Genomic DNA, 26,282 nt, shown 5'->3' with positions numbered 1-26,282 from the left:
CTTCTCCTTTCTCAAATTGTGTAGAGAATTCTAGAAATTTATGATTTAAAGCCCCTCATGAGAAATTCCAATTTTGCCCCTAACCTTTTCTAATATTCCCAAGTTGAAATTCCAATTTTGCCCTTAGCCTTTTATAGTATTTCCACATGTGAAATTCTAATTTTGTCCTTAACCTTTTATGGTATTTCCACATGTGAAATTCTAATTTTGTCCTTAATCTTTTATGATATTTTCACATGTGAAATTCCAATTTTGTCCTTAAACTTTTCCAATATTTTCACATCCCAATTTAGTCATAAGAATTATTTATCCAACAAAATCAAACATAGCCTTGCCCTTGACTTGTTACCGTTATCCCAAAAATGTCCTATTGTGAAAATTAAAAAAAATATGGGATATAACAATCCAGATGGCTCCTTTTTAGGCCTTGTATGGACGGAGATGTAGATCTTCCATTGGATGGTTCGATTATGTGGTAGTATATAGCCTAGACACCGATTTGCTTCAAGATTCCATGGAGCGAGTTTGGCTAATTCAGGGTAGGTTGTTGACAGCTCAGAGTGACCAGAAGAGCTATGCTGACAGATGGGTTAGTACTTTGGTGTTCATGGTTGGTGACCAGGTATGGTTGAGGGTCTCGCCCTTGAGAGGTGTCATGAGGTTTGGTAATAAGGGCAAGCTCAGCCCTAAGTTTATTGGCCCTTTTGAGATCTTAGATCGAGTGGGAGAGGTGGCCTACAGACTTTCCTTGCCACCTAGTCTATCCTCTGTACATCCAGTATTTTATGTCTCAATGCTACGGTGCTACATTACATATGAGTCTCATGTGATTTCCCATGATTCGGTGGAGTTGAGCCCATATTTGACATATGAGGAAGAGCTTGTGGCTATTTTGGATAGACAGGTCAGGAAGTTGAGAACTAATGAGATAACTCCGGTGATGGTCCAGTGGCGGCATCGGTTCATGGAGGAGGCTACTTGGGAGCTAGAGCCAGATATGCGAGACCGTTATCCCAATCTTTTTGAGACTCCAGGTATGTCCCTTGTTTTATGTTCGATGACGAACATAGTTTTTAGTAGTGGATGATGTAATGATCCTGGAGGTCATTTTTAGTATTTTTGATAAAATTATCATTTTACCCCTCATTTTAATTTCCCCGAGTCACTTTTATTTAGGTTTGAAAGTTAGTTTTTTGAAATCTTGTAAAATGTTGAGGTTTTGCTTAAGAAATGGTTTATATAGGCTCAAGTTGTTAAAATTTGAGTTTTCGAGTCATTTGAAGTTTTAAGTCTCGGAATGAAATTCAGTTGATTCCATCAGCTTTAGAATGCAAAAATTGGTCTAGCAGAGTTATCAAAATCAGATTTAGAGTTAAAACGGGAATTTTAGGTCCGAAGTTGGAAATTGAGTTAAAGTTTGATCCAAGTTTGACTTTGGTCAATATTTGAGGTTCAGCGGATTGGATTTCTAATGGTTCCAATGGTTTCGGGAGGTGATTCTAAAGCTAGAAATGGCTTCATTATAATTTTTAGAGGTCCCGTGGGTATTTTGGATATTTCAAATATCAAAACTAGTTTAGTTTCAACTTATCAAATTTTGGGTCACGGAGGCCTCGAATTCGAATTCAGATGATTCCATTTAGTCTGGAACGTCAAATTTAGTAGGTTGCATATATAATTTATGTGCATGGGATTCCGAATGAATCCCCGAGGGTCTATTCCGTGACTTTGATATTTGCCAAAGATCTGTTATTTGGTGCCTAATATTTCCTTCTCTGCGTTCGCGGAGGAGATGCTGCATTTGCGGAGGAGATGCCATGTTCGCAGAGCTTAGTGAATCCCTTCTCTGCGCTCCTTTGCAGAGTGTACTGAATCCCTTCTCCGCATTCACAGAGAGTGATCTGCATTTGCGGAGAGATATCTCCAATTTCTCCGCATTCGCAGAGTAAGTTATCCGCGTTTGCGGAGAACAAATGTGGCCTGAATAGTGTTTAGTCGGAGTTTAAGCCATTTTCTACCATTTTTGAGTTTTCAAGCTTTGAAAAGGCAATTTGGAAGGGGTTTCTTGCGGGGAAAATATTGGGTAAGCTATACTAACCTAATTTCTTGATTACCCATTATTTATTTGAATTTTTAGACATGAAATTGATGATTTTGAGTTGGAGGAATTGAGGTTTTTCAAGAATAATGTAAATTTTGTTTTCAAAAGATTTTCAACTCATTTTAACCCTATATTTCAAATGGATTTCACCACTATATTCCTGAATACTTGATCTTCATCTAAAAAGAATCAGATTCCGAATTTAATTTTCGATATGAGATTTTTGACTCTTTTAGCTTTCTCACTAGAATTTCTTGATTTTAATGTCAATAGATTCGAAATGTGATTGTGAGTCTATATTTGATTAGATTGTGATGATTTGGAGTATCATCGGAAAGAAAAAATGGTGATTTCATATTGTTCGTGACTTTTTAGCTAAGGCAAGTGAAATTCTAATATTTGTTAAGTATGCTGAACCTTGTATTTTTCTATGTGAGAGGATTAGGGTGTGATGGGTCATTATATTGGATTGAACTATATGAGTTGAAGGGTGATAGTGGAAATGCGGATAGGGTTAATTGTCTAAGTATTGTGAACTATGGGACATTGGTCTATTGTGTGATTACAAATTATATGGTTTCTTATGTGAATATTTATCTTGTTTTACTCATTACTTGTGCATATATTATATCTGTGATGGCTGAGAAATAATATGAGTGAGGTACTGAATATTGGGACCAAGGTTTCTATCGATCGATATGATTGGCCGAGGTCATTTTCGGCGGATACATGGTCCATATGAGGCCCCCATGGGTTCCGATCTGAGGTAATCAGCGGATGTGTATCATAGAACAGATATGTATCACGATATTTGATATTGCATTTGCATCTATTTCATTATGTGATTGATTATGATTTGAGATTTCCTGTATTTTCTTGAGTATAGTGGTGAGAACATATTTGTACTTTTTATTTGTTGACTATTTATTATTGTAGTGCAATTATGATATAAACTGTATAGATTGGGCTGTCTGAGTGTAGGTGTGTTGTTGTGGAGGATTGTCGTTGGGATGTTAGGAGTACCTGTGTTCAACATTGTTTTACTTAGGGTTTAGTTTCCATTTTTCTGAGTACCGTGTTATTGGTGCTCACCCCTTCCTTCTACATTAATGTAGGATCCGAGCCGGACACCTCTTACTCTAAGTACCCCTTGATCAGGCCGAGCTTCTGGGCGCTTGAGATATAGCAGTTTGTCATCTTCGGCAGACTCTCGTCGTCCATTTACTTTATGATTTGTTCTACTTAGAAACTAAGACATATATACTTGTATATTTTTCATTTATGTTGAAATAGTGGTTTGTACATGTGACACCAAGTCTTGGTAGCTTAGAATCTATTTTTTGCTAATCCTTATCTATATCGTTTTAGACTTTATATTTCCACTTTCATTTTCATTTATTTTAAATTTTTTAGACTTTTAGGTTGACTCATCTTGGTCGGTTAGGTGAGTGCCATCACACTCGAATCCTGATCGTGACAATTTCTAAGACCAACTAGCAACCAGAAAAACAATCATAAACAAACCCACTCCACTAAAGAAAAGGTACAGCCAAAGGGTGGCAAGGCAGTTGTTGCCATTAAGCACATTCTTCAAACAATGTCTCTACGTATACTAGCTTGTATAGATCCTCCTAAAACTGTGTTGATTCTTATCAAGAGATATTTGGTGAACATTCTTTAGGAGGAAAGAATGTTAAATGAAGTATCACTGAATCCCATTAAGAATCTTGCTTCTAGATCTGTGGAAGAAGGTAGAATGGGCTTTAGAACCTGGAAGATATTTGTAATATATATTCCATGGAAAGATGGTAAAATTTTAGAACTAAAAAGAGACCCTCGGAGTTATTTTTCAATGGTAATATACAGACTAAGAGTTCATTTGATCCCTAAAGTTTGGCAGTCTAGTCAATCACATTATTGGTGTTAGAATTCAAACTCAATTTGACGACTAACTTCATGGTCAAAGACGACTAACTTGGATCCAACTTGCATTTACATATGCTAGATTGTTCTTATCAACTTGAAGTCATCATCCTTGTAAAATTAAATACAACTTCATCATCCTTGTCAAGTTGAACACAACTTCTAATTTTGGCAATATTAGGCAAGCCATGATTCTACGATCTTTCAAATAATGGTTTAACTTTCTTATAAATAGGCATGAATATGTAAGTTTTAGAGATATGAAAATTGTAAGAAATTGTGCAAGAGAAAGTGCATTAGAGAGGAAGAAATAGAGAGAGCAAAGCTCTTATAAAAAAATAAAGTGACGAAGCACTTATTATGAGAAAGTTGTGAGACTTTTATTTTGTATGTGTAGTATTTTGCTCCTTGTGTAATAAAAATATTATTTTGGTCTCCTAAGCTTCCAACAAGTGGTATCGGAGCTTTGATTTTATACACGTCACAATATCAAATATAATCCACTTTCAAATCCCAAAATTAACAAAATCAAATTATGGCAATTGGAGTATCCAAATGAATGTCCTACTTGGTACAACTGATTATTGAGATTTGGTTGAAATCGATTACAATGTAACAGCAGATGCACCAGCTAAGGCGGCTCTATAAAAAAACTTGGGATGCAAAATTTAGTTTGAGGGGGAGTGTTAGAATTCAAACTCAATTTGACAACTAACTTCATGGTCAAAGATGGCAACTCAATTTCAATTTGAAAACTATACAACTTGAATCCAACTTGCATTCACATATGCTAGATTGTTTTTATCAACTTGAAGCCATCATCCTTGTCAAATTGAATACAAACTTCATCATCCTTATCAAATTGAATACAAACTTCATCGTCCTTGTCAAGTTGAACACAACTTCTAGTTTTTGCAATATTAGGCAAGTCATGATCCTAGATCTTCCAAATGGTGGATTGACTTTCTTATAAATAGGCATGAATACGTAAGTTTTAGAGATATGGAAATTATAAGAATGTGTGCAAGAGAAAGTGCATTAGAGAGAAAGAAATAGAGAGCTAAGCTCTTATAAAAAAATAAAGTGTTGAAGCACTTATTGTGAGAAAGTTATGAGAGTTTTATTTTGTATGTGTAATATTTTTTCCTTGTGTAGTAAAAATATTATTTTGGTCCACTACGCTTCCAACAGTTGGAAGAAGTTGATGAACATTGAAACTGATAGAGAAACTAATCTTATTTGGAAAATAAGGAAATATTCGATTAGCTTTTGGTGCGACAAATGGACAGGCTTTATGACATCCCATTTAGGGAAAAGGTCCCACTTTAGGGGAAAACAGATAATCTTTGTGTTGAGATAATACTCCAAATTACTTCTTTATAATTGTACAGAACTTTCTTTAAAAGACCATGCTTTTTGTGAAAACAAATTGTACTTTCTCGAATCTGAGATACGCTCTCTTTAAGATAACTATTCTTTTCGTTATGAAAATATGAATCTTGAATTCAAAATATACTTTCTTGAACTCTTTCTTGAATAATGCACTTGAAGTTTAAATTAAGAATGCTTTCTTGTAATACTTCTTGAAAATCTTGACTTATTTTTTTCATAAAAACACTGAATAAAAAATCAATAAGACAAGGTTTTCAATAACTCTTAACTAAAAGTGTTCATGTGATATACTAAATCATGAACAACAATCAAAGATCATTAATAAAATGAAGTACTAAATTTTCTATAATGAAATCAAGATGCAACAATAAGAATACAGAGAGAATTTCAAATATATAAAACTTTGGGATAAAAACCCTAGTTTTGATCTTGCTAACAGAAGTTGTAAATGTAGGGAATGAGGAAGAACTTAATTCCTCACTATGATACTGTAACACCCCCCCTCAAAAAAAATTCCCTAAGATTCGGACCTTTTTTGTATTCGTGTAGGGTCGAACTCTATTATTGTGAAGTATATGCATGAGTTAAGATGAGTCCCTGAGAAATTGAAAAGTGTTAGAGGTGATGTGGGGTCACAAAGGACCCCTAGGACCAAGCTAAGTCCAAAAGATTCATCGTGGCTAGGTTTTAGGATGAGTTCGTATAAGGGGTCGACTTCTAACGATCCTATCTTTTGAAAGACAACAATCTGAGTGTCCCACAACCTATTAAATTAAAGGTCGTCGAGTCTTCTTTCCAACGCCACCAAGAATGTAATTTTTGGAGTTTGGAGTCAAAAGATATGACGATTCTAAGACGAACTAGCACGGCAGAAATTTCAGGCCTGGGTTGCAACTGCTGGAAATCTGGGCTTGGCGCCGCAGTGGCACGACGCGCCACTATCGCGCCAGGAACAAGCCTCAGTAGTTTGATCCCTGGCGCGGCGCGCCACTATGATATGTGCAAGGTTTTCAAGCCTATTTTCCAGAACCGAAAAAACTTGGTCTTGGCGCTGTAAGGGCACGACGCGCCACTATCGCGCCACAAAACAGCCTCAGTAGTTTGGTCCCTGGTGCGATGCACCACTATTGGGCTGCAGGGTTTTTAAGCCTAAATTCGACTTGGTGCCGCAGTGGCGCGATGCGCCACTATCGCACCAAGAGTGTTTTTGGCCTATTTTCCAGATTTTGGTGAAAGGGCAGTTTGGGAATTTTCCCAAATTATATATACACAAGCCTTGAACGTTTTGGACCATTATTTCAGCCCCTTTTCTCTCTCTAAAATCCCTAGAAATCCCCTCTCTTCTCCTTCAAATCCTTTTCCACCAAGGATTGCCCTCAAGAACATCAAGAATTTAAGCCTTCCATTGAAGACCTAGCATCAAGGTTTCTTCAAAGTCTTCACCAAGGTATGTAAGGCTACTCAAAACATGGGTTGATTCCACCCATGTGCCCTACACTTTCTTTGAGGTTAAATGTTCATAAGAATGGAGTTTCTTGATAGGTCTATGTCTAAATGAGTCTTGTCATCTATTAATGTGATTCTTATTATGTTGGTGTTGTTGAGACAAGAAATTTCTAGAAAGAACCTTCATGTGAGTATGAGTTGATTAAGATGAGTTATTAAACATGCTTTATTGATTTTCTTAACTATGTGGATTATGACAAAAATGCTAATTCTCTTGAATATGTTGTTCATTTTAAATTATTGGTCTAAAACCTTGGAGTTGTGATGAGTTCCAAAGATGTGTTAAATGAATAGAGAAATGGTTGGATATGTTTGTATGATGCTATAAATGTACATTTAAATTTACTCTTGAAAGATATAATTGTAATCGATCGGATAGTATGATTGGGAGATGTTTGATGGTGATAGAGTTGATGAGTTGACAAGGTTCTAAATGAAACTTGTCGATATGATTTGATTGAGATGATTGGATGGAGTTTTATGAGAATTGAGTCTTGGCAGGAGTATCGAGCACCAAATTGGGTAAGAGTATAGTCCATACTCGAACCCAATAACTACGTCGCCAAACGTAGGAGGGGATTGAACCGTTAAAATCGGATGTTTCCCCAAAATTATTGTCCTGACATTATAGGACTTGGTTGGATTGGATCCATGATTTGTTGATTCGTTCATACCCTGGCAAAGTATGAACGGACGCGGCAACAACGTCGGTTTGTTGTACTGTCACTGGCTCATAAGAGATGGTTGTCGGATAAGAGAAACTCCCACATAGGTCTTGATAGTACTCTGAGTCGGATTGAGTTGAATTGTATGTGATTTGGTCCCGTCTAAACTATATTCTTGCTTAGACTTAAGATGCTTGTTGAGTTGTACTTCTTTCTGAGTTGAGATCCCCGAGTTGATTTGGTCCTTTCTAATATTGTTTCATTCGGTCATTTTACATACTCGTACATTTCATGTACTGACGTCATTTGGCCTGCATCGTTTCATGATGCAGAGATAGGTACTAGAGATCATTAACCGGTGCACCATTGAAGATCCACACACTCCCAGCTAGTTGGTGAGTCCTCCTAGTTTCTGGAGGATGTTGAGTTTCCTGCATAGTTTTGTGTTGCTTCCTTTATTTCGATTGTTGGTATCCATGGGCTTGTCATTGGCACCTTCTAGATTGTTGATAGAGGCTTCATAGACCGGAGTGTAGAAATGTTGGATTGTTTTTTGAGTAGTTCTTCTATAACTATTGGTTGATTTGACAATTGTTTGGCCTTTGGCCCTAAAATTATGAATAGTATTCTTATGATAGAGTCTTCCGCCGATAGAATGCGAATGAATGAAATTATGACTGGACCAAGTGGTTTGCTTGAAGGCCCGAAACGGCTTTCGAGTGTCGGCTACATCTAGGGTACCCTCTCGGGGTGTGACAGATACCCTTACATACCTAAAAGAACAACATTTCTTGAAGAAAATCTTTGGTCTTGGAACCTTATAGCTCGAACTTGAGAAACTCTTCTATGGAGTTCTTGGAGACGAAGTTTGGGAAAGAATCTTGATTCAAATCCCTAGAATTCTTGAAGAGAATTTTAAACTTAGAGCCTTTAGATCTTACGAAATTGAAGAAATTCCTTTCTTGAAGTTCTTGAACTTTGGAAAAAGGAGAATTAGAGAATTTAGGAGTTGCTATACATATAAGGATATTATTAGGTTAATGGACTTAGGAAAGTTAATTGAGGGTAAAAGGTCAAGAATACCCTTATTCAAACCTAAGAAGACCATAAAAATTAAAGGAAATGACCTTTTAATGAATTCTATAGACCAAATCAGTTGTCTAGAGGCCCTATTGCCAAACAATTCGGTGGATCACCAAAATTGGACTTTAGATAGCCAAAATTAACAGTTTCTGAAGGTTTTAGGCCACTTCGGTGATATAGTTCAGTGATTCTCCCAAATGGAAAGGTTCCACCATCGAAATTTTTAGTTCGTACATGCTCCAGTAAAATAACCATAACTTTTACTCCAATCTCGGATTAACAAACGGTCGGTGACATTGGTAAGAAAACTCATAGAACTTTAATTTGATAAGTTATGGGTCACCTAGATCTTCATATTCTAAAAGATATGGTCATTTGAAGTTACTCATGTAAAATCTTGCACCGAAACTCAATTAGTAATGAAGCTTTTAGTTCAACTTTGTGTTAGAGGATTCTCATGACCTTAATTCATATCTAAAATACTTCCACACTTAGGAATTGACCTTAACACATATGTACAATTTGGAATCACCCGATAAGGCCTATAAAGATATGAAAAATGGTTTGGGTTTTAATTGAAAATTTTTTGGGGTGTTACAATAGGAACCTCTAAAAATTACACTTATTAAGAGTGTTTTTAGTACGAAGTAAAATATACTTCCAATTTTCTCATGATCAATTGGCTTAAATGTTTTTGAAAATATTTTTCAAATGGAATTATTTTTCTCTAATTTAAGAAAAATGAATTGCCTACATAAAGTAAGGGAAATATTTTTCAGAACTTTTCTTAAATATGAAAAACATTTTTCAAAACATTCCTCAAACCTCACCACCCCAAAATAGGTCCCTACTTGGAAACCAAATTCCAACCACGACACGAGATCAACTCTTGACCACTACCCTGAATAGAGACCATAAACCAGACTCTCAACTATGACCACCACTGGAATTGACTTCCAACCTTAATTGTGACCCAACTCTTAGCCCCGACCAGGGACACGATTCTTAATCATGACACATGATATTAATTAAGAACCTGAATCTCGACCTTTACCTTGATACTCAACCCTAAACCCTCATCCTAATCCCCAACTTCTGACTCGAGACTTGACTCCCAACTACGATTCTGATTGAGACCTAACTTCTAGCCTCAACTGTGACCCGACTCCCTTCCAAACTCGGGACCCAATTCCCAACCTCGATTCAAGGCTCAAATCCCAAACCTGACCCAACTCTAAGCCCTAACTCAAGACCCAACACTCGACCCTGACTTTCGACCCCAACTAGGGACCTGACCTTTATCTGAGAATAGACTTATGATATCGACTCTGGACCCAACTCCTGACTCTCTACCATAACTTTTAACCATGACCTCAACCCCAAACCAAACCTAGGACTGTATTCTTGAACCTAAGGCCTAACTCCTACCCCAAATTAAGACATAAACCTTGACTCCGACCCCAACTTGAGATCTGAGAACTAAACCCCAATAATGACCCAAGACTCCACTCTTAACTAAATACATATAATACCGACTCAAGACACAAGATCTGACCCTAATCTGAGATCTAACTCTCAACATCAACTCGATATCTAAATCTTGACAACGACTTGAGACCCAAGACATGATCCTTCAATATAAGACCTAACTCGAGACTCGATCTTGATACTAAGTCGAGACAAAATCCCAACTTCTACTACTGATATCAACTCGGGACCCGACTCTCGACCCTAACCTTGACTTAGGACCCATCTACTGACCTTGACCTGGAATTTGACTATATCCTGACGTAAAACCCAATTCCTAACCTAAGACCTCACAATCTACTTGCAACCCTAACTCAAGACCCAACTCTTAATCTTGACCATAACCTTGACTCCTAATTCTCAAACCCAATCATCACTCAAGATCTGACCTCGACCAAGACCCAAACTTTATCCTTAACTTAGGATCCAACTCAATACCACTTAATTTCTATAAAAAACATTTCCCTTCATACCAAACACACCTTTAAAGGAGAGGGGAATCCTTGTAATTTGGGAGTATTTATATTTTTACATAATAAGAAGTAATAGATAATATGTATATCCATATTATCTGTTGGTTTACTTGTTTGTCATTCATATCAAATATGGGATGGTAGATGATTTATCCATTTTTACTTGATTCATTTTTGGTCTGTCCACATGTAACCCAACCCACCCGTTTGCCTACCCTTATGTATAAGTATCTGTCACGCTTTGAACCTACATCCTAGGTGTGGCTGGTACTCAAAAATTATTGTTGGTCCCAAGCGAACACTTGGTCTAACGGACTACTAAACGAAAGGCTAAACATGCACCCAGAAGCTTAATAATGAGCATTTAAAACACTTTGAAAATATCTCATGCAAAATATGAAAAAACTGGATATAGTTAATAAAGTTTTTAAGAAAACATATGAAAATCGAAATACTGAATTGACTCATTGCCTATCTATGAAACCTCTACTGTCTGAGAAAAGGTGTTTGTACAACACCCACGGCTATCTCAAAAATGTACAAATGACTACTAATATTGAAAAGAATAACTAAAAGAAGCCCCCTGAAAGCAAGGAGGTCTTACCAAAGGCTGATGAAGATGTGATCTCAATGAAGAGCTTGTAGATGATGTTGAGCACCTGTGCCTACATCATAAAATGATGCAACGTTGAATGACATTAGTACATGGAATATATGATATGTAATAAAAGCTAAATGAAACAACAACTGTGATGAACTAAATACACAAGATAAAAGGAATATTGAAATAACCTAACTGAAAATAAAGTATGCAAATGTAATAAAACAAGTAAATCTTTACAATTGGGATAATGCAATGTATAAGTTCTAAATAGTAACTTTACTTTCTTGGGGAGTTTTTTAATCGGCTATCATCACTATGAGTCTCATGATGATACAACGTCTAGGCCACGTTGCCAGATCCATCTAATACCTTGTCAAAATAAGGGATAACAAAACTAACCTTATGGATCCATCTAAAATCCCTTATCAGGGGCTAGGTAAGGAGTCTCCAGAACCAACTATACGATCCTATCTATGTTGGTGGCGTATTTTATGATTGAGTTAACTAAACTCGTACTCAAATCGATGCTACTCCAAAAAAATACATAATGCTCATAGTAATATCTGCGAGTAAATACTCAAAATACTTCTTTACGAGTATACTGAACTGTACTTTAACTGACTGAAACTGTTTTCTCAAAGTGATAATGCTTCCTTTAAAAATAGTCATGCTTTTTAATGAAAGTAATGCAGTTGGAACGCTTTAGTGTTCCTTTAAAAACTCTTCTATAACTAATATTCAAATACTTGAAATCTTCTTTAGTTCTGAATCAATGCACGAAAATAATTATGCAAGAGCTTTCAAATAATTCTCAACTAACTAGGGTTCATGTGATAGAATAAGCATGAACAACTCAAAGATTAAAATACATGAGAACTATAACCACAATGATAACAAAATTAGAATGTAATGAATAGGAATAAGCCTATTCGAAATTCAAGAAGAATTGGGGTATAAACCCTAGATTTAAACCTTACTAACTGAATTTAGATGTAGCGCATGAGGACGAACATAGTCCAATACTATGAATAACCTTACATACCTGGAAGAATAAAGTTCTTGAAGAAACTTGAAGAAGATGCATGAAATCCTAGAAGTCTCCTCTTGAATCTTAATTTAAGTCTTGGGAATAACTATGAGAGTATAATGATTGAACTAAATTGAAAACGACCTTAACTAAGTGTAAAACCATCAAAATTTAGAATTAAAAGAGGTTGGAAAGACTAAAATTACCCCTCTTAAAAACTGGTAGAAGTTGTCTATGAGGGCCATCTACGATCCATAGAAACCTTTATGGGCTGTAGAAGCCTCCCGTCGAAAGTTGATTGATTTTATGGGGTTTCTGAAGTTTGAGTTTACAAAACCTTTTATGGGTCGTGAACCCTTCAACGAATCATATTGGTCAATCATAAAAATCAGACTTTAGAAGGGTTTCAGGATTTTACTTCCACAAGACCATCCACGAATCGTAAATACTTCTACAGACCATAGAATGGTCCATAAAAGTCCGACTTAAATTCCAAATTTTAGGAATTTATTTCACGAGTCGTTCTATGGTATGTACACTGATCTACGATCTATAGTCTGATTCATAAAACTTAGGCTAAATTTTGCAGTTTTAGGAGTTCAATTTCACGGGCCCATCTATGGTTTGTAATTGCTTCTACGGGTTGTAGATGGTTTTCGTAAAAGTCAAACTTCAGAAAAACCTTAAGTCTTTTCTGGGAATTTTTGGGGTGTTACAATATTTCTCTCCATATTTTGCTAGAAGATCCACTTGAATTTGAACTCCAGCACAATTAGGCCTAGTTTTGTTTATTGTGGATGAATCCAAGTGTAGAGGCTTTCCTACTGCAACAGCAAGAGTAAATAAGATTTTTTTCACAAAATAGGTGGGTAGTAAATTGGGAAAGAATATCCATGTCATTGCATGTGTTGTTTCCTCGTCTACTTTGAATTTTGCATCATAAATCAATGATATCATCTGATAAATCGACCTATCACTGCTTTGATAAAATAAGCATTGTTTGATAGCATATTAAAGAAATCCTCCAGTAACACAAAACGCATCAGAATATGCATGTTCGGCAAAAAACTCTAATTGGCACTCTTTTTTGCCACCACATTGTTTCAAAATTTGTTTGCGAAGATTTTCCTGTTCGGGCCAATTATATAAAAATTTACCAATTACTGCATATTGTAGATTCTCAACAATAGGTTTGCCATCCATGATTTGCACTGTTTTGATAGGAATAAGGGAAACTTCTTTCACTTAGCTCTGGATAAAGGAATTCAAAATTTTGGACTGAACTTATGCAACAAAATTCATCATGGAAGGCTGGGTATAAATTATATTAGACTTGAGGGGTGGGAATTGGGACATGGGGTTATTGGTTGCCTGGCCGCTAGCCTAAATCATTGATTAGGGTTGCGTTCTAAAGATGTGAGGCATGAGGAGAGCACTACAGTTCCGTTATTTTCCTAATTTGAAAAAACGAAGATGGTGGGAATTCATCTAAGTTGTAACCAAGAGGATTTCTTTTATGCATTGTGGCTAACTTTTATTTCAATCTATCTTTCAATAACTTTGAAAATTCAAATGAAAAAAATGGAATTAATGTTATCAACATAAATACAAAATGATGGTATGCATATATTCAAAATTGATGGACCCCAGAAATAGTAAAAACTGTCTAAACCTAAAAAACTAGTTTATAATATTCCACTAAGCAATTATCTCATCCATGTGACATTCCCTGAGTTTAACATTTGCCTTGCTGGTGCCCTTTTTGTGCATCACGTCACAACACTCGCATCTATCCATCTGAAAGTAAAAAAGGAAGAAGAAAAAATAATTTTAATTGTTATGTATGAGACTTTTTATAGATATAAAATAAAATATATAAAGGTGTCTAGCTTCTTACTTATCATGCAAGTAAGGATTAATTTTTTTTAAGATGGAAGGGTAACTTTAAAAAAAAATCATGGTTTGGGAGCAATGTTAACCCTTTTTCATAGTTCAAAGACAAATTTGAGCCTTCTTTCTAATTTTGAATTTTTATATTTTTCGGTTCCTCTCTTTCTTTCCCCCACTAGCCCACTACTTCTACCATCAATCACCCTTTATCCCTTCTTCCTCCTTGTCTCTACCCGTAACCATTGTCATCATCACCTCTACCACCATCTTCTTTTCCCTTTTCCTTTCTCTTTTTTCTATCCCGTCCCCAACACCACCTACACCACTAGGAGGAAATTTGCTAAATGACTTGAACATGCAATATAAAATAATATTTTAATACAGGTGTATCGCCACATTGGGATCCAAGCGGGAATAAGGATGATTGGAGTTTTAAAAAAAAAATCCTCTTTTCTGTCTATGCTACTATTTGACTATCTCTATCATTGATCACCCTTTCTTCCTAAAGTAACTTATTCCATGATCTAGAGATATTATAAATAAAATAAATCAGGAAATGAAGACCTTACCTCTATTCGTTTCCTTCTTGGAGAATAGACTTCAATCTTGAAGATATAATCTGCAGAATGGTTACCACTGTATGAACAAGCCAACAATTCTCGAGGCGAAGACCGCGAATAGGTAGTAAGGATTTGATTTTTCTTTGTTGTTTCTACATTTTTCATGAAGAAAACATGTGGAGCTTCACAAGAATCATTTGTAGGCCACCTTGTATTTAACATGTAATATGGAGGGTCTTTGGGTGTAACTCCCCAAGGTTGAAATGTTTCAATTGGTAATTGTAAATGGCTCCTAGGCAAAATGTTCTCATAAATATGAACTGAATAACCCCATGAAATTGAAAATGACCAATTGTTAGGTCTGTTGTAGCAAATAACTTGTTGTAACATGCGAGATTGATCTAAATTTGCCACCTTCATAAGGTGGCGGACAGATTGTTGTCTCTCCATTGAAGGGAAAATAGAGTCCGCAGCATCTAGATGGTGAAGAGACATCAATGGAGCTTTTGGATGGGACGATAATAAACCAGATATATCACCGCGCAAATCTATCTACAAGTAAAGACAAATGCAAAGATTAAGCGTGAGTAAGTTTATTGTATAACAAAAATTTTACAAGCACACGTGTTCAAATAAGAATTAGTGAGTATTTGTTGATACTAATTAATATTTTACTGTATGAACTTTAGAGTCTAAGAAAGAAATAACAGCATACCTGGTGACTACCTTTAAGAGGAGTAAGAATGACTCCAACATCAGATATGCAAACCATAGTTATTTGATCAGCAGATCTCAAGAAAGGGTATCTCCTCAAGCAACTTTCTACATACTTAGACATTGCTTTTGCCAAAGGGTAACTCAAAATAAATCCAGCTCCACCAAATGCTTGATTAAATGAGTACCAATGATTCGACATTAGAAACTCTGATTGACCCCCCAAATAATAATACTTCGTGTGATCATATCTCGCAAGAACATCAACCAGATTATCCAAAAAAAATATCGAATCATCATCTCCCATAACCACCCATCTCACTCCTTCATGGTCCTCTCTAAACACCTCCATTATCCCATGCACCATTCGTGCCATAGTTGGTGCCACATGTTTAGTTTCTTCTATTAATTGAGTTATGTTATCGGATACCCTATAAGGTGGGGAAGATGAGGACCATGGCAAAAGATCGTCGCCCGTTGGAGCCACATCAAGAAAGAGATAACCGCGCGTTTTATTTGGCCTCCACCATGATTCAATGTACTCTTTCCTATAGTGCCATGCTTCTTCAGAGCCAAGAAGTCCAAAAACAAGATGACTAAGGTTTGTAGGACTAGAATCATGACCAAATTGTGGGGTTGTAAATTTTGAGTAATGTAAGAGTTCAGAAGATGAACAATTGGGGTCTTTGAATAGGAAAATTGAAGCTAAGTAAAGAAAAACACCTGAAACCAGCACCACTCTGCAAGGACCATAAACAAACAACTTGTCAATTGAAAATTCTAATTAGATTTTCTTTGATTATATTTAATTAAGAAATTGGAAGCAAATGCACACATCATTTATTTGTTTGTTTGGGCCAAAACTGAAGAAAATGATTTATTTTTTAGATGGTCACTCAACTAATAGTCATAATCTCCAAAAGGCATTCTTCTTTATGATTCCAACTTTCTTCAACAAAGAAAGTGACTTTCTGACCGAGAGAAATGTAACTCCCTGAGCTAAAACAAAAGGAAACTTTTATGTTCCACTGTACTACTAATGACTAATTTCCTTTTTTTCTGTCTTCAAAATATTTTATTATTGACTGATCATATTCTTTTGTCATGTTGCAGAGAATCAATCAGTTTCTTTTCAGTGTTGGAATTATTTTATTGATTGATCATGTGATTATTCTGAAGTAATTAATTCATAGATATACCTTATATATGCAGAAACTGTAAAATAAAAAAAAACATACAATGCTAGTGTACTTTAACACGTAGCAGCATATTTATTACTTGTCTTATTTTTCAAGTTAGTAATCTCACTTATTATTATGATCAATTATTTGCATTTGTCCTCGAGATGACTAAATAGCTAGTAATTAATTTTAAGAAATAAACTATATTACATAAATTTTGAACTCATAATTAATAAAGATATTTAATTATTGAGTGACTTCTAAACTCCACTTGATTTACTACTATCGGAAAGAAATACATTACATAACAGTTACATTAATAGTGCAAACAATCTTTACTTATCGGTATCTATAAATTTTTAGATATACAACTCACAATATAAAGCTTTTTATATTTTTATTGTATTTCGACGAAAGAAATATTTTTTTACAGCGTCAATGCATGAAATATTAGACTCACTTATTAAAGTTGCATGAATATCCAATCCTCATGTTACGGCTAATATCCAATTACAATAAAGGTAGTCCAGTGCACAAAGCATCCCACATTTATATAGTATCTCGAGAAGAGTCGCACCCTAAGGGTGTGACGTAAACAGCCTACCTTAATGCAAGCATTAATGGTTGCTTCCCCGACTTTAACCCGTAATCTATAAATCACAGAGAGACAACTTTATCGTTGCTCGACGGCTCCCTTTTTAATTTTCAATTATAGTGTTTGTTAGAATTAAAGCAAATAAAAGAAAATGATCATATGATGAAACTTTAGAAACAAAGTGATAGAAAGAGAGGGAGTAACCAGACAGGGGAAGAAGTGATACAGTGGAGGCAAATAATTTCAATCCATTATTGTTCAAAGCCATGATCATTCCTTCTCTTTGTTCATCTTCTATAAAAATAAAAATAAAAAGGAAACTTTTGAACTTTAAATCCAGAAGAAATTAAACAAAAAGGAGAAGGAAAAAAAGTTCAATTTTGCATATTTGGGAGGAAAAAAAAAGGGTACAAAATCATTAGCTTAGTCAAGAGTTTGTTATGGATTTCCTTAGTAATTGTGTGGTTAGCACTAGAGGCGGATCTAATATGTTAAGACAATAGAACTTTTGGTCACTTAATTGTTGGTCAAATTTTACTTCTTGTCACATATAGTTTAATGTATTTAATTAACTTTGAATTGTATTTTTTATCCCGTTAGAGTGTGTAACTATGTTATAACTAATAATCGATTATTTTATAATTAGTTTTAGGGTACCCTCTTCACACGTGTATTTTATTTTATGAGTGACAAATTAAAAAATAAAAAATAAAGAAAAAATATAAGATTTTAAAAATGATGAATATTGATTTTATTTAGCTTATAATATTATTTAGCTGGAATTAAAAGAAGAAATTATACTCTTCATATGCCCTCAGATGCCTTGTTATGACAATGATCCGATAGTATCAGATGTGTTCAAAGGAACCCCAAAAGTTAAGGGTGTGTTTGGTAGGAAGGAAAACATTCTTTAGAAAATGTTTTTCAATTTTCTCATGTTTAGTTAGCATAAATATTTTGGAAAATAATTTTCAAATCAACTTATTTTTCACAAATTTAATGAAAATACCTTCCCTTAAAAGGTAAGGAAAACATTTTCCAAAATAATTTTGAACATCACACCTCAACTTCACATCTTAACTTAAGTATCAGGTGTTGATTCTTGATACTAATTTTGGATCTCGTGTGGGGGTCACAAGTCGAGATCAGGTCTTGAGACGGGGTCGAGTCACGAGCAGGTGTTGGGGTCGAGTCTTTGGTCGAGGTCTCGAGTCTTGGATCGGATTTGGGGTTGACATTTGAGTTAGGTGTTGGGTGTCAGGTCTCGAGTCAGGTTAGGTCTCACATCAGGGTTTCGGTTCAAGGTCCTAGGTCGGATCTCAGGTGGGGTGTTCTCTTGGGTGGAGGTTGGGATCGGGTTGGGTCTCGAGTTAGGGTCTGAGGTCGGATCTCAAGTTCGAGTATTAGGGTCGGGTCGGGTCTCGAGTTAGTGTCTTGGGGGTCGAATCTCGGGTCGGGTCTTGGGTGGGGATCGGGGTCTGGTCGGGCTCAAGGGTCGGGGTTTAGATCGAGGTAGAGATTGAGTCTCGGGTTAGTGTCAGGTCTCAAGGGTCGGGTTGGGGTCAGGTTTCGGGTCAGGAGTCGGGTCTCAGATCAGAGTTGAGGTCGGAATCAAATCTCAGGTCAGGTCAGGGTCGGATCCGTCTCGAGTCAGAGTCAGGGTCGGGATCAAATCTCGAGTCAGTGTCAAAGATCGGGATTAGTTCACAAATTGAGATCGAGTCTCGGGTTAGGATTAAGTTCGGGTGTAGGATGTCATGTTGGGTCTGGGGTCGAGGTTAGGGTTGGAATCGGATCAGGGTGAAGTTGGGGTCGGGTCGGATTCGAGTCTCGAATCGGGGTCGAGATCTGATCTCAAGTTGAAGTCGGATCTCGGGTCAAGTATCCTCACACTGTCAAACGGTACTTGTCAAGACTGAAATTTTTGACATCATCGATGGAAGGTTTGTTAGGATCAGTTTCAGTAGTAGAAGACTCAACAATATAAAATTTGACATTCTCATCATATTGATTTTTTTCCCTAAGTTTACCTGCAGTCGACGACCTTTCAACAATAGTGGTATTATCATCTACATTTTCTTCTTCATCTTCATTTTTAGTTTCTTTATTTTCATCTTCTTATTCATTTTCTTCGTCTCTATTTTTGCTAGAATATTTTATTTCTGTTTAACTACATCTCCTCTTTTTTGGTTAATTTTAGAATAATATTTATGGACATCAGGTTTCTTCGTACTTGGAGATTCATTTTTTGATTTAGAAGTAACTTTTGCTTGTTTAGCAAATTCCTCCAATGACTGCTTTCATCTTAGGTATTTTACTCTCTATATTTGAAGCCACAATTGATTTTTGCCTGTTTCTTTTGATTAGATCCATTTTATCTACACAAGGAGATGAACAGAAAAAACTCTAATTGCTTTGTGTATTATTTAAAGTAAATAAAATAGTTGATCAAACAAATAAAACAAGTAACACATTTTTTCAACAACCGAGGAAGTTGTTGCAATAGGTGAAAGGGGATCTGTTTCGCAATGTGAGATTAAATTATTATTTAAAATTATGATATGAAATTATGTGAGATGAAGTTTAAATTTTATTTGGATATAAAATTTAAGTTGTTTTTCTTGTTGTAAACATAAAAATTTTATAAGTTGTGAAAACTATTAAAATTATTCTAATTTTTTATATAGTTTTATATTAAATAAGTAAAAGTTCATACCAAATATATAATACACTATCACAAAGCTATTTTTTTAAAAAAATATAATATTCAATAAAAAAAAATTGAATGTGAGTTATAGTTTACTATATTTATTGAGTTATTTGTTGGTCAATATCATTAATGACCATATCATCATGTTCACATTCCGTGAATATTTCACCTCTCCTTTCATACTCTCACAAAAAAATAATATAGATATAAAATGGTGTATTTTTCTTACAAAATTTAAACTCATAGCTTAATTTTTATATTTAAAAAATATAAAATCATGATATAAAATTCTTGAATTAAACATTTTGAAGAATTTAAAATTTAATCTCATAATTTGAAATTATGAAATGAAAGCACATGTTCCAAACGCATACTAAATTACTGCAACATGTGAAGAAGTTGTCAACCATTGGGAAAAATAAAAACAAAAAATGATACATAAATTTTGTTATAACTTATACATATATTTGTTATACAATTTCTACATAATCAAAGGTTATATTAATTTTATAATATGAATAATTTATTTCTTTATCAACATAGCAAAGGTGGGCTTGTTCCGTAGCTTGCAGTTAGCAACAATGGCGGAAAAAGAAGATGATGATTACATGGGAGACCTTTCACATTTTCTTCCTCCAGAAGCTTATTCTCTTCCCTCTAAACCCTCCTCTAAAACGGTCAGTTCCCCTAACCCATACAAACCCTAGGTTTTATTTAAATTTCTGTTGTGATATAAAACCTTAGGTACCTTCGTTTTCCTTTTCGATTCCTCTGTATAGTGTCATGTAGGCCTCTTTTTTCAACATTCATACACTAATCAGAACTTTCTATCTCTATATTATTATCACTGCTTGGTTTTCATTTGTTTAAAATTGTTTACTTGCGTATATATAATATTAACAAGTAGAACCTTTATTCCCTTAGGTTTCCAATTGCCTGAGTTACTTTTTGTAATTTGTTTGTACTGACTATCAAATTCTGTATTTAGATTTTTTTGTATTTTCATTGCAAAATCGAAAAGCTAATGATGTCAAAATAGATCATATGGTATGAGTCGCTTGTGGCCCTGATCTGTTTGTCTTGAGTTGCTAGGCATCAAATAATCCTGTAGTTCCGAACAAGAAACGTAAGGTGTTAAACTGGCAAGAAAGGAAAAAGATCAAGAGAGAGCAGAAGCAAATTGAAGAGGACCAAAAGACTCTAGTCAATTTAGAGTCAGCAATTCCTGAGAGCAACATTGGATTCAAAATGTTGAAACAAATGGGTTATACTCCGGGATCAGCATTAGGCAAGGAAGGTTCTGGTCGGGCTGAACCTGTGGGACTGGAAATACGAAGGGGACGTGCTGGGATTGGGAAAGAAGATGATAAGGTAGGGAAGATGAGGAGGGAAATGGAGAAGGCTAATAGGGATAGAAGGAGAGAAGAAGAGCTAATGGAAACTTTTGGATCTCACTTGAAGGAGCGATGGAAGGAAAAGAGGATTGTCAGCAATTTTCACAAGGCTGAGGCAGTTCTGGCTCAGTTAGAGAATAGGGAGGTCGTAACGGAGAAAAAGGAAGAAGAGGATGTAGAAAAGGAGGAGGAAGAGGAAGAACTGATCATAGAAGAGGTACTTTTAAGTTTTATAATTTTGGTGTGATTTTTCAAAATAATCTAAATGCTATATTGGAAACTAACATTTGGTTCACGTTTCCTTATCACCATTTTGTGCAAAACCTGAGTTGGCTTAGGTTTGCAATAATTCTAGGGAAGTTAGTGATTAACAGTACCAGATGTGTAGTTTCTTGCTAGGACATTGACCTCAAGTGCTAATAACTGGGTTGAAAATTTAATATTTATACTGTGTACATGTTTGTGATTTCTTGATACATATAATGGGGTATAGGCCCAAAGCTACTGAATTTGGCCGAACTCATAACTTACGTTGTGGATACGCCCCTGATCTTGGGTAATCCTCACCTCGTGAACAACTCTTGAGGTTAAGTTAGGCGCAAGTCCATTTTTCTTAATATGCTATTAAGGTCCAATCCATTTCATCTTGGTTTAACTAATGTTGGGTTCCCATGTTATATTATCCACACACCGGATGACTAGTCTTGGGTGTGCACGTATGTTAAGTGTCTCACATTGTTTGAGGGTACAGGCTGTTGTCTTCTTATGTGGCCCAGTTCTTGAGGTTGAGTTAGGCGGAATTCCATTTTTCTTAATTGGGAAGTTGACAGAAAAAATAATCCATAGGTATGCTGGCAGTTGGTTCGAATAATACCTCTTTACGAAACCCGACCCCAGGATTTGTGCTTCCCTCAAGAATAGCAAGGACACATGCAGCTGTTGAAATTCCCACTGATCTAAAAAGAAACAAACAGATTACAACCTTATGTGAAGAGACTTCCATTACATTTTTGCTTAGATTTGCTCAAGAAAGTCACAAGGGTCTCTTCACATTACATTTTTGCTTAGATTTGCTCAAGAAAGTCACGAGGGAACTAACATTCCATTAATGAGTAAATTGACCGAAAATTTAGAATCAAAAATTGAAAACAAATTGAGAGATTTTACATTGACTGGAGCAGAAAAAGCTACCCGATTTACCTAGAGGCTAGAAATATGATTAAATATGCCAATTCTGTTGTGTCCATCCGAGCATTCCAAATCTACCTGTTTCATAAAAGATCAAAACAACCTCGTGAGCTTGCTGTTTGCAAGTAGGTTTTCAGAATTTTAGCCTTTCTCAGCAGAGATAATGTCGAAGTGTATTGAAGATATAGTGAAATAAATAAAAGTATATCTTCTTTTACAACTTAAGCTTTTAAATGGGGTAGTCACACAATTCAACAAATAAAACTAAATAAATTAAAGATAATAAGCATGCATCTCACTCGCATTAAGACTGCCTTTCCAGCATTCCATCAACGGCTCGAACAACTGGATCGAATAGTTGAACCAGCTGTGGCGCTTTGCTTCTATCCCTCAGAAATTCCTGCAGAATTTGCAGTATATGATTGTGACGCCTATTGAGCAGGTGACATTCTTTAGAAAGTTGGAATGTGGGATCCCCATGACTTCAACAAACTATAGCTGATCATTGACACATCAAGATCAAAGTGCAAAATGAAAATGAATGAATATCTTATCTACAATGAAAACAGAATTTTCTGAGCCTATTTTATCCTCTCTCTCCCTCTCAATATCTAGGTGCGCGCACACACAAAAGAAATCCACTAAGAGCTATATAGATCTTTTGTCCATTCTGCTCTTTCAAGTCCAATATTAAGAGGATTTATCATGTCGAGACTTTTTTACACTCTCTGTTAGTAGACTGTCTTTTATTCGGATTTGGAACTAGCTATCGTTTGTTGAAGTCACATAGGTGGAGTTTTATTTTAAAATATACAAAGAGGATTCCACACCATATGGGATTTAAGCATCCAAAAAGGAGATACCGAAGTATCAAGTTTAGAGACCAACTTGAGGAAGTAAATTTCTCATCGCAATCATTCCCCAGTTCCAGAAGAATGGATCTTTCCAAACCGAGCACTAACAGTTGATACTCCGAGGACCTCATGCACACTTTTCACCTGTGGAAGATTTCTGAACAATTTGAGATTTTCAAAAGATTAAAACTTGAGGGATGAAAGGATCACATATATTGAAGAAGTCACAAGAAAAATACTTTCTTCCCACATTTTCTAGTGTCCAGACCATTTTGATCATTTGAGTATGTGCAAATTGTCAAGTTCTTTGAATTAAAACTTTTGCAAATGACAAGGTTCTCCCCACTCCTTTTATTCATTAAAAAGTGGTTCTCCCTACTCTTCTCTGTAGGGAGAAAGGATCACATATATTGAGGGATGAAAGGATCACATATATTGAGGGATGAGGGATGCAAATTGAGGGATGAAAGGATCACATATATTGAAGAAGTCACAAGAAAAATACTTTCTTCCCACATTTTCTAGTGTCCAGACCATTTTGATCATTTGAGTATGTGCAAATTGTGAAGTTCTTTGAATTAAAACTTTTGCAAATGACAAGGTTCTCCCCACTCCTTTTATTCATTAAAAAGTGGTTCTCCCTACTCTTCTCTGTAGGTCCCAATAGATTGCATGGAGGAAACAGAAGAAATAAGGGTGTTGAATTTAGGTTTATGGGATGTTTCTTGAGATTTTAAAAAACCAGAGTCATTCTCCATAAACATTGCCCCTCCCCTTTCCCTATTTATCACTCGGGGCCATCCTGAAAATTGTCATGTTCCTCAACTTGGAGCTTGTTTGCAATGCTATTGTTGATGATGGCTACTTTTTATTTGGCTTGCTGGTTGAATTACTTTCCTCTCTGGTTGAACCTGGTACTGATTTTTAAATCTGCTTCACTACTTACAATGCAGGATTTGCTCAATACATTGATAAAGCTGAGAGATGAGTATCAATACTGTCTTTTCTGTGGATGTCAGGTAACTAGGGCATATCTTAGACAAATTATACTCTTTGTTTCATTTTACATGTTTAGTTGCACGAATTTTAAGACAGTAAAGAAGTCATTTGTATCATGTGCTCTTAAATTAAAGGTGTGTATAATGTATCAAAAATACCTTAAAATCTTGTGATCTCATGTCATTTTGTTCCTATAAGGGAGTGTAGTTAAGGGTAAAATGAGAATGTTAAGAGTAAAAAACATACTAAATATAGAAAGAGACATTCTTTTTGGAGGGTTGTGCTCGTTGCGGGACTTAACCCAACACCTTATGGCACGAGCTGACGACAGCCATGCAACACCTGTGTCCGCGTTCCCGAAGGCACCCCTCTCAACCTATAAAAGAAAGTAAGGCACATATTGAAACGGACAGAGTAGCATGTTATTTTCCCGTATTTATTATGGTTGAAAACCAAAATTTAGTCTTGAACTGGTGTGGTGAGATTGATATTGAAGATAAGAGGTGTGGTGTTACCAACAACTTAGCCTTTTATGTCTCCAACCATGAAGTGTCTTGATCTTCAGATATGCAAGATAATGCAGTCCAAAGTTAAAACCCCCTTGACTTTGGAAAGGGTTCGGGATCTGTTAAGAACGTTAGGTGGTGAAAATTATGAGTTTAGCAGTATAAACCCAAGGAGAGGTAAAGAAGAAATGCTTGGCTACTATAATTACCAATTTTCCATCTAATGGATAAATCTCTGTCTTATCTGTTTAGGGAGTGTGTTGGAGACTCTGGGACTTTCAGTTTCTACTTAGAGGTATATTGTAGGGGGAGTGGAAAGGGACATGAAATTGCACCCACATTTTTCCTTGAAGAGAAGGGTCTAATAAACTTAATTCAAAATTCATTTCTTGGGTACTATGGTTAATTAATTATTAATTCTCCATCTCATGGATAAATGTTTGTCTATCTGTTAGAGGTTGGAGAGAGTACGTGTTAAGACTTTCAGATTTCCAGTTTCTAATAGAGGTATCATGCAAGGGGAATGGACAGGAAATAGGGAATAGCAAACACTTTTTCTTGAAGAGAAAGCTCTTGTCAATATGTATCTGCATCTTATTGCTAATTTCTTTTTCTTTTTGCAGTATGAATCAACTGAGGCACTGCTGTCTAACTGCCCTGGGATAACCGAGGAGGACCACTAGATGCCATCTCCCAGTAGGCTTCAGAAGCAAACACCTTGAAAAGGATTTAGAATCCCTCCTACAACAGATGGATAATTCCAGGGATGATAGGAGCAGAGATTCATCATGCATCTTTGGCAGCAAAACAAGAGCTCAGAATGACAATTCCTTTCAGGTGAATGTGGCTTCTCAATGGATTATTGAAAGCAGAATCCAGTGATAAGATTGAACTCCCATAGCTTCAAATTGCATTTCTTGAGCCAGGAGCCTTGATAGTGTGCAATGGATGGTAGCTGGATATCAAGATTAGTGATTCCTGTACTGTAGCTGTTGATTGAAGTTGTAGCTATTCTTAAATACGTTGATAGCGTTCGTAATGTTAACATTGTCATAATCGATTATACTCCACAAGGAGGGTAAACACCAAGAACATTATCTTGTTTATTCCTCAGCAGCTGGGGTGATCCTTACTCAAGATTTATGTATATTATTCTCGAGTTGCTTCTTATGTTCCTAGTGATTTGTTTTAGGTATTGATTTTTTGTTGTAACGGGCTTCATAGATTGGTAGAGTCTTTTGAAAGAGTTGAAGTAGGTACCAACAATTAAAGAAGAATTGGGTTAGACGTTGTTAGAGTCAATTTCTTAGGAGTACCTTAAATTGCTTGAATTATAGTGCAGAGTATGGAAAAATAATACTAAAATGCATGCGAAAAAGCTCTATATGGT

General features: G+C 35.7%; 2 protein-coding genes across 2 annotated transcripts; one reads left to right on the top strand and one right to left on the bottom strand.

Moving 5' to 3' along the window:
• Window positions 1-13,999: 13,999 nt before the first annotated feature.
• LOC129902059 (uncharacterized) lies at window positions 14,000-17,515 on the bottom strand. Its single transcript, XM_055977083.1, has 4 exons — window positions 17,451-17,515; window positions 15,467-16,205; window positions 14,761-15,303; window positions 14,000-14,098 (listed from the first exon to the last, which is right to left on the bottom strand). Exons 1-4 carry the CDS (start codon window positions 17,513-17,515, stop codon window positions 14,000-14,002), a joined length of 1,446 nt encoding a protein of 481 aa, XP_055833058.1.
• A 2,001-nt stretch (window positions 17,516-19,516) lies between these two features.
• LOC129904290 (uncharacterized) lies at window positions 19,517-26,062 on the top strand. Its single transcript, XM_055979837.1, has 5 exons — window positions 19,517-19,550; window positions 20,495-20,628; window positions 21,044-21,562; window positions 24,341-24,406; window positions 25,516-26,062. Exons 1-5 carry the CDS (start codon window positions 19,532-19,534, stop codon window positions 25,573-25,575), a joined length of 798 nt encoding a protein of 265 aa, XP_055835812.1. The 5' UTR covers window positions 19,517-19,531; the 3' UTR covers window positions 25,576-26,062.
• Window positions 26,063-26,282: the final 220 nt, after the last annotated feature.

This window comes from Solanum dulcamara, chromosome 9 (assembly GCF_947179165.1).
Source record: "Solanum dulcamara chromosome 9, daSolDulc1.2, whole genome shotgun sequence".
NCBI lineage: Eukaryota > Viridiplantae > Streptophyta > Magnoliopsida > Solanales > Solanaceae > Solanum > Solanum dulcamara.
The sequence above is the reverse complement of the archived record's forward strand: the minus strand, read 5'-3'. Positions and strand labels throughout refer to the sequence as shown.

What these genes read in the sequence shown, in the direction of transcription:
- LOC129904290 (XM_055979837.1), top strand. An exon ending in CTAAACCCTCCTCTAAAACG is followed by an intron (nt 20,629 to 21,043) that starts GTCAGTTCCCCT and finishes TTGAGTTGCTAG; the next exon opens with GCATCAAATAATCCTGTAGT. An exon ending in GTCTTTTCTGTGGATGTCAG is followed by an intron (nt 24,407 to 25,515) that starts GTAACTAGGGCA and finishes TTCTTTTTGCAG; the next exon opens with TATGAATCAACTGAGGCACT.
- LOC129902059 (XM_055977083.1), bottom strand. Translation starts at nt 17,515, where the DNA reads ATGATCATGGCTTTGAACAATAATGGATTGAAATTATTTGCCTCCACT. An exon ending in ACTGTATCACTTCTTCCCCT is followed by an intron (nt 16,206 to 17,450) that starts GTCTGGTTACTC and finishes TGGTCCTTGCAG; the next exon opens with AGTGGTGCTGGTTTCAGGTG. An exon ending in CAAGAAGGAAACGAATAGAG is followed by an intron (nt 14,099 to 14,760) that starts GTAAGGTCTTCA and finishes TTTTACTTTCAG; the next exon opens with ATGGATAGATGCGAGTGTTG.